The following is a 9,322-nucleotide window of genomic DNA, read 5'->3' as shown; positions in this document are numbered from 1 at the left end:
GAGATTTTGGAGAGAGAGAGAGAGAAGGGGGGGGGGGGGGGGTACCAGGAGGAGTATCCTTTTTTTTTTTTTTTTTTTAAATGAAGTAGTACTTTCCTAACTGCAGTCTACTTATTAGTCAAACCTTTTGATACTGTCTTCACACACCGTGTTTCTAGACTGTGGAGCATAGAATCACAGGTCTCAACCCGTGCTTCTGGTAGCAGATTTATTCTGTATTGTCATTTTTTTGTCACTTTTCTTATCACAGTGCTGAAAAAAACCCAACTTCTTCACAGCATCATCCATCTTTTGCAGCTTTTCTTTCAGTGTTGTATATGAACTCAGATCCTTTGCTAACGATATTCCAGCACCCACTTTACCAGACTTCCTTATTTGCAACTTTATCACAGATAACCTTATGGTTTGGATACCTTTTTTTTTGCTTCACTCTGTTGCTTTATTTCTGTCAGCAAAATAGAGGTTTCGTTATAATTATAATCTGAACCACAAAGGGAAGCACAGTAACGAGGATTTGGACACTTAGCCTGTAAATCTGTTTTTTCTGATTTAATTTTGTCAACCGGAATAAGACAGCACCTACTTCTAGAGCAGGCTGCATGGCCAGCAGCAATTAAGGCATGAGCTAGATTGTTCTCTTCGTGCAGAACATCCACCTCTAACTTCATTTCAGAGCCATAGTGTTTAAAATGAAATACCAGACCAGCATTACTAAGAAGCTTCTGAAACAGAAGTTTAGCTTCATCGCTCCAGTATTCCCCCTTGGCAGGAACTGTATCATGTAAAGAGCAAGAGTGTGCCAAGTGTGGTAAATAAGACAGACTTTTTGTTATGACTTTAAGTTTATGGATATCAGAGTAAGGGATGCTCTTCAGAAAGCCATAATCGATAAATCTAAGAACAACAGACTGACTTGTTACTTCACTAATTTCTGCCCTGTTCCATTGTGCTTCCAATCCAAACTTGATCAAGCAGCTAGCACCAGGAGCCACAAGTTCTTGTGGCAAAGCTGGCAAGTTGTCAGGAAGGTCAGAGAGCAGCAAAGACAAGTTTTGCATGCAACCAAATAAGTTTTCAAACTGGACACAGAAGTTCGAAGGATCAGTAACTGCAGTTACAAACCCAGGATACCTTCTGCCACTCCGCAGCAACCATGTGATTGAATTTATTTTGAATGATGTATCACACTCCTTGCAATCTGTATTACTGGATTTTTCTGGTCCAACAATAGTCTGACAATGACTTAATAGCGAGTCCAAATACTCCTGAAGCAGAATTTCCCCTATTAAAATGTCTACTTCCCAGATACGAGAGCATTCCAAGTATCTCAAAAACAAGATCCTAATTTCATGATCCAGGAGTGCATTTACCACATGGACAAACTGATTTTTCTTCATTTTCTTAAACCAAACCCATTTACAAAACACAGCTTGTTTAGGAATACTTCTAATCTCATCACTGAACATCTTTGCATTATTTAAGGACACCATCTCATACTTGCCATAATCCATGAAAAAAACTAGCATTAACTTCTCCTGGACAAATTTCTTTATCACTCTTGACCGATACCACTCCAAGTTAATTTCGGATTTTGTCATGCACTCCAATCCTTCTTCAATGTCATCGACTCTAAGCAAATCACTTCTCTGTGCTTCTTTGACAAGCACTACATTTAACTCATGCAGTACTTCCACATTTCTAAGTAACTGTACATGAAATTCTCCACTTTCTAAAATATTAACTACTTCTGCTCCTTCTACCTGTCCAGAATTTAGACATTGAGGAAGGACATTTAAGGGTGTTTTCAAAGTGTTTTTCATCCTAACAGCCTTCGTTTTACTTTGATCAACTAAACCATTCCTAGACTTCCTATCTTGAGGATTACCATTTGTAACCAGAATTTGGTTTGGCCTATTTTCCTGATTATGCACCAGTGGCTTTTGCCACCTTGCCCTGCCTTTTTTCTGCAGGTCATTAGACACAGATTTTCCATCACAAATTACATCTATTTCCCACTGCTCTCCATGTTGCTGTAAGAACTTGCAAGTGACTGGCTTGTTATTTGTTTTGCTTACAAAATATGAAGTACTTTTATTACTCCAGCTTTCACTAGGAACACTTTTTACTCTGCTAAGGAAACAATGAACACTGAGCCTTGGCAAAGTTAAGAACTTTCTCTGAATCCCGCAGATTTTTGAAGGACTTACAACTGCTGCATTACCATAGTTGATGAACTCTATCTCAACAGAGTTTCTCAATTTCAGAGCTTTAATTACTGCTCTATAGTAAAAACAACCAGTGTCATGCTCTGCAACAATAAGGTCCCCTACCACGGGCTCATCTAAACCATTTTCATGACCTATGTTCTCCATAGTTTCACTTGACTCTTTTGCTAGTTGTATTATTAAGTTTTCATCCTCTGCAAACTGAACATAGAAACTTGATGGACTACTCACATGAGAAATATAACCTGCTACTTCAGAATTTACCTGAATATCACGTTGAGGAAGATTGCTTAATTTAGGTATATTTTCATTACTCCCTTCCTGCTGACCTGTATAATTTGGTCTTTCATTATGAGATTTGGAAACAGCATTTACAGCTGCTTCCTCTGAATTTAAAGCAGGCTCTCCAACCAGAGGTTCCTCTTTGTGCTCCAGAACAGCACTGGCAGTATTTCTATAAACTGGTTCTTCCCTAACCTGTAAAGTTGGAGGTTTTGAGGATCCACTACACAATTTTTGTGTGCTACATGCAGCGTGCTTTTCACCTCCAAAATTCTGTCCAGTATCTGTCTGAGAGTACTCACCACATCCATGGCATTTCACTTCAGTTTTCAATGTAACTCTTTCAGGATTTTTAGCAGTTACTTTGCTACTTTCTTTGTCATCTTCCACATGACATATCACTCCTCTATTACTTCCAAGAAATTGTTGCATATAACTTTTCAGTGCCAATTCTTCCAATACTTTCTCTTTAATTTTCTGACTCACTTTGAGCTGTCCATCATACAAGTCCACAAGAATCTGTCCATCTGATTCTCTGGATACAATTACAGCCTTCAGCAGTTTACCAAGGAATGTTTCCTCAAACCATCTAGTAACTCTTGCTGGAATTTTTGTCTCCCTAAGATCTGACAGACAGCATTTAATAGCTTGCATGGGTGTGAATATTAGGTCAGTGGCAAAGTCTGGAATAGGCATCAACTGGTCTCTCTCTACCATACTCTGATTTCCAAAATCCACAAAGTCAGCACATAAGTAGGATGTCGATTGCACAGGAAAAGCCAAAGCTCTATAAAAGAGACCATCTTCAAAATATCTGGCTATACATAATCGCATATTGCTGGCATCATATTTTGTGTTATTTGGCATTTTACTTATGACACCCACCTTCTCCATCAATGCCTCTATAGTTTCAGTGTTTCGATTAAGCTGGCAATAGAATTTTGTGGGACTATGTATGTGAGTTATATAAACTTCCTCCTCAGCTCCAACTTTTAAATTAAAAGATGAGTAGCAAAAACTGCACAGAGACCCTAAAGATGCAAGGTTTCTCAGACCAGTATATTCAGACTGATTGAGTCCACCATCCAGTTCTCTGAAGAATTCCTCTGCACTAATAAATGGAGTCTGTAAGTCAACTATATTGCATAAACAATTGGGGCTTACAAGAGCAAGAGCATAAATGATACAAGTCAGCGGTCCTCTAGAAGCAGAAATGAAGTCTTCAAAACGTGTACACACTTCCTCAGACCAGTTAAGCGAGTCAATCTGTAAGAGTACATTTTTAAGTGCACATCGAAATGCTTGACTTTCCAGAGTAAGGAAATCAGGAAGAACAGCCTGAAGATCTTTAAGTAAAACTCTTTCTCGATAACCATAGTCTACAAAAATCACATCAACTTCATTTGTGGATACTTGCTGCACAATAGTTGCTCTGTACCACTTCCCATCTTTGGGACATTTAACAATACAGGCAACCTGTCCAGTTTTGTAAGGACTGGTATGCTCTTTATAGTAAGTCTGAATTTGTTCCATTAAGTTATTTAGCTCTGGCAATTTGCTTTGCAACTGGCATGAAAAATCTGCTGGGGAAACAATGCAAGAACACACCACTTCAAAAACCGCTCCTGGTTTAAACACAAACTCTTTATAAAATAATTTCTCCTCACGTACCAATTTACGCCTTTCAGCAATAGCATCTTTTCCAAAACAGGACAGTACAACAGATTCTCTTGGCACTGAAGGCACACTTAATGATTTTTCTTTATGCAATCTCTCTCCATTTCCACATACCTTATTTTTACGTGTATTACATGTGCTCTGTGCATTTACTTTTTGTTTCTTAATTTTGTGAGAATTCAGCGCTTGACTTTTTTTTGCTGAATTTCGAGCAGAATCTGGTGCCCTTTCCCAGTATTCAGCATATCCAGCTCGAACCATACATGTGGCAACATTTCCTTGCTCCAAACCATTCCTATAATGCACATTAACAATATACTTGTTGTGTTGCTTTTCAACTACGTGAAGTAGCAGTGGTTTGTTAAACACAGTATCTTTGAAGAAATCAATTTCCTTTTTAACCCACACATCATCCACAGGATATGTGCAAGCAAGTGCACAACACATAGCTAAAGCTGGTAAATTGGAAAACTCAGGAAGCAATGTTTTCACATCGTAAGAGGGTACTGTATCTGTATTTCCAAAATCCAAAAAATAAACAGTAATGTTTACATGAAGCACTTCAATGACAACACCCCGATAATAATGCATGTCTTTGCTATACCGGGCACAGCACAGCACTCCAGGCTCTGGGTTTTTAAGGACCATTTCATCAGCTCCACATTGGTTATATGTGGCTGCAATATTTTTCGTCAAGGTTTGAAATTCATACTGATATTCACATGTTTGAATCCAGAAGTTAGACGGATTTATGACATACACCACAAAAGCAGTGTGGAAAGAACTAATTTTCATTTCTACTCTTTTGCAGTGGCTTGACAAAGAAATATCCCTGTCAGGTAAACAGTTTTTTGTATATTTATTTTCAGTACAATTCTTTACTGAATTGTATCTCTCATAACATGGTTTGTAGTTTACAGCAATACTTGTGATTTTTGTTTCCGAAAGTGAGACACATGATGCAGCTGCTTCATTCAGTTTTTCTGACTGCTTAGCATTAATTCCAAGGGTTTGATTTTGCAGTGTAATATAATACAAGCATTTAATGTCATTGAATAAATCAACACGGACACACACAGAAGTTTGTCCTATCAAGGCCTGTGTAAGTTCTTTCAGCTGGGTTTTTATTACTGTTTCATCCTGACTACCAAAACAAGACAGCGCACATGGAAATGAAATCATTGGTAATGCCATGAACTCTACTTTAAGTTTCTGAATGCAACTAGATGGCACAGCTTCAATATTGCCAAAATCCATAAACCAGACTTCCACATGGTCAGAGAGAAACTGTTTTATCACTCCTCTATACCATTTCCCATTTTGCCTTTTGGCCGCACAGAGTAGCCCTAAACTACCAAAAGATTTCATATTTTCTGTACTGACAGCTTCATAGTACAAATGCATAGCTCCTGTCAAATCTTCCAGCTCTTTCTGCCATTTCTGTATCTGACAGTAAAATTTATTTGGGCTAATTGCAACAGTTATTCTTACGTTTTCTTGACTGCCAACAGGTAGACGAGGAAAGAGATCACCTGGAACTGGCCAAAAATCTGTTGGTTTCTCAGAATTACTGAAAGTAAGCAAATCCTTGACTGGAAACTTCTGTTGCAACAACTGTGGCACTCTCTTACAAAGCATTTCTTGGGGAAATGCTCTTAACGTTTCTACAATAAGACAAAATGAATCCCCATCAATAAATTTTCCTAACTGCAGTTCAATGACATCACTAATGATCTTTGGCACTTCTAGAATAAACAGTTGGTATGGCATAACAGCTTTCACATGACCTGTAACCTGCAATCCCACAAGAGATGAAAAATAGTTAATGGCTTTTGGACCCCATTTTTCTCCAAGAGGAAGTATGCTTGCAAAAACACCCAAAACCACCTTTGGAGGCAGTTTAAACAATTCATCACAAGCAGAAGCAAGATGTGTTTCCTCAACCACTAGAACTTGCCCAGTGTCTATAAGAAAAGCCTTACAGGTATTCTCTCTCTTTTCCAGAACTTTTCCTCTATGCCATTTTCCTTCTGTGTCTTCCACCAAACACGATCCACCAATGCTGATCTTATCTTTTACTTTGAACACACGCTGAATTTCATTTTGTAGTATGTAATAGTCAAGTTCACATCCTGCCTTGTATTGGCCTTGGAACACTATAACCAAGCATTCAGGATGGCACTCTATACAAGTTATCTTCAGATTCATATCTACTACGTTTGGTGAGGGAGTCAGAGATTCCATCCTGTCTGCAAAGAAAAGGAATAAGATCAGCCTGATAATTTTCCAATTTTTTTCTTTGTCAAATAATTCCTTACATGAAATTTGTTTTCAAAATGCTTTAATACCGTATTATTAAACTTCCTGTTAAACTGTATACTAAGCATTTAACAATGTCATGTTTTATGCAACTGGGATAGACTTGAAAATATTCTTTGTAAACACATGTTGTGATAATATCTGAAAAGTACCACCTCTGGACTTGCTCTTGTGGCTACAGCTAGCCAGAAAAAAAAAAAAAAAAACCACAAAAAAAACCCAAAAAAAAAACAACCCACCAGAAAAACCAAAAAAAACCCCAAAACAAAAAAAAAAAACCCCAAACTACCAGCCACCCCAAAACACCTCCCAGTAAAAGCAGTACCAAACTGAGGTCTGACAATTGCCTGCTTGCCTGCTTAAATAAGCACCCTTATTTTTCACTTTTCCAGTAATAAAATAGAAAAGTAAATTTGGAGAGGGTGGGGGATAATACGTTAATCAAAGGAAACAGCCTTCAGGAAAGGATTTTCTCTTCCTGGAAGAAACACCTGATCATTACAGAGGATCAAACTTTTGAAGGTGCACCACTGGTGCTTTGGGCACCTTTGCTCCCCACCATCACTGAAACAAGGCCCTGGTTGCAGAAACATGTAACAAAGGAAAAGAATGTGTGTATCAACATTTGCTTGCTCCTCCACACAGGCCAAACAGCACTGCACTGATACAGCATCCTGGTTTCAGCTGGGATAGAATTCATTTTCTTCCTCATTTAAACGATGACATACAGTCACATTTTTACAGTTCACAACATCACCTTTTGCTTTTTACTCACCTATATACCAGTTCAGACTTAACTCATTCAGAACACACCTCCAGAAACCTCAGCCCTCCTATTAACAACTCTGCATCTCTCTACAAGGAAAGATGATAGAAAAAAAAAATATGAAAAAAAACCCCCCAAACCATTAAGTATTCTTGAACTACTTCTCTAAATCCTTCTCCTGCCCAACAAATACATCCTACAAGAGTTCCTCATATTCAGTTTAACTAGAATGCTAAGATTTCAGGAAAACCATAATTCACAAAACTGAATGCGCCTTCTTAAAACCCTAGTAAGACCATTCTTTCTTCATGGTAGCTCAAAAACCACGTCAGTCAGAAGCACACTAGAATCATCTACCAACCAGCTGCTAAGCAATAGCAGTCACGTACTTTTTTTTGTTTGCAATGCTTCGGATATCCAAATCTATACTCGATCATGTACTGCTAGATACAAGCAAACTTACAGCATAATAATAAAAGGGCTTTGAAATGCAAACAAATGCAAGACGCAAGTGGCAGTTTAAAGTGTGTGCGCTGCTCCACAAAGCGGCTGCTCTGACGGGGGCTGTTTGACACCCAAGGCACCGCTCGCCTGAGAGGAGCCCGGCGCGGAGCTGCGCTCATCCCCACAGCCCGCACACCGGCGGGGGAGCGCCGCCGCCGCCAGGCGAGACTCGAAAGCGAAGACCGCCACCCTTCAGCAGCAGCTTCCTTACCCTCGCAAGCGCGAAAGCGACGCAAGAGAGCCAGAATCGCTAAAGCACGATCATTCTACACTACCCCGAAGCCGAGCGACCCGAGCCACCCGCGGCGCCACCACGCACCCGAAGCTGCCAAGATGGCGGCGTTATGACCGGCTCCCACACGCTGCTCAGCACAGCACACGCGCCGCAGCGCCGCCGGAGGCTCGTCTGGAGGATGCGGCTTAAGGCTGATTGGTGGGAACGCGGCGGCAGCGCCCGGCCAATCAGCACGGCCCAACGGCAGGGGTGCCGCGACCAGCTTGTGCTGAGGGCGGGCGGGGGGTCGAAGCGGGTGGGGCTGCCGCCGGTGTCCCGAGTGGGGGGAGCCGGTCCTTGGGCGTTGTGGTGCCGGTGCCGGTGTCGTGTTGTGGTGCCGGCGTTGTGGGAGGTTTGTTTGTTTTGAATGCTTGTTTGTTTGGGTTTCGTTTTTTTTCCTGTATGTTTGCACCTTGCAGCTGCCTGTTATTTATGAGGTGGTCTCTTAGGCTTTGTAGAAGATCACTGAATCTCCTGAATGGGATTTGAGGGCTTTTACTCTTTCTCGTTATCAGGGCTGGGAGGAGTACATCTTAAGTACATCTTAAGAGGGTGCAAAAGATAAATACTAGTATATTTGCCATAGTAATAGATGGGTGAAAAGCTTGTAATACTGGTATTTTCCCTTCTCTAAGGTGTTTTGAAGCTCTTGACAATTTATCCATGTGGTTTTACTTGGTATTAGATGATCAGATTTCACATAGAAATTGTTAGTCTAATTAGGCAGAGTTACTTCATAATGAACTGAAGTAGTACCATATTTGTAGAGGGGAAAGATAAGGCCAAATCGTTTATGTTCTTGCAAGATTAAAACCTCAGACTGAAATCTAGAACCCAGGGTAGGTGTCTTGGCATCCTCTGCAGCATAAAGAAGGAGTGATGCCTCAGAATTGCAGCTCAGAAGACTCAGGTACTAGATAAGAAGCAGTCTTGAGCTTATGAGTACTAAATATTACAAAGGGGTGTGGGGTATGGCTATGTTTTCCCTGTAATTCAGGCATCACTCCTGAAAGCAGAGTGCTACCACTGGCTTTTTTTAAAGGCAGCAAGACTTACATTTTGTCCTACTCAAATTACAGTGGTGATGGCAGCTGTAATATAATAATCTTACGGTTAAAGCAGTCAGATTCTTGCAGCATGAGTGAATTTAAAAAAACGTGTACCACTTCCCTGCAGCGTGCCTTAGCCATGGGTGGTTATGCATAGTGGAATGCAGTGTATCCCTCTTCTTTGAAGTTGTGCTGCTATGGGATGGATGCAAGGGGAAGGGAAGGA

At 40.4% G+C, this 9,322-nt stretch overlaps 1 protein-coding gene across 1 annotated transcript; it reads right to left on the bottom strand.

Moving 5' to 3' along the window:
• Positions 1–398: 398 nt before the first annotated feature.
• TDRD15 (tudor domain containing 15) lies at positions 399–6,431 on the bottom strand. Its single transcript, XM_030491173.1, has one exon. It carries the CDS (start codon positions 6,426–6,428, stop codon positions 399–401), a length of 6,030 nt encoding a protein of 2,009 aa, XP_030347033.1. The 5' UTR covers positions 6,429–6,431.
• Positions 6,432–9,322: the final 2,891 nt, after the last annotated feature.

This window comes from Strigops habroptila, chromosome 6, assembly GCF_004027225.2.
Source record: "Strigops habroptila isolate Jane chromosome 6, bStrHab1.2.pri, whole genome shotgun sequence".
Lineage (NCBI taxonomy): Eukaryota > Metazoa > Chordata > Aves > Psittaciformes > Psittacidae > Strigops > Strigops habroptila.
The sequence above is the reverse complement of the archived record's forward strand: the minus strand, read 5'-3'. Positions and strand labels throughout refer to the sequence as shown.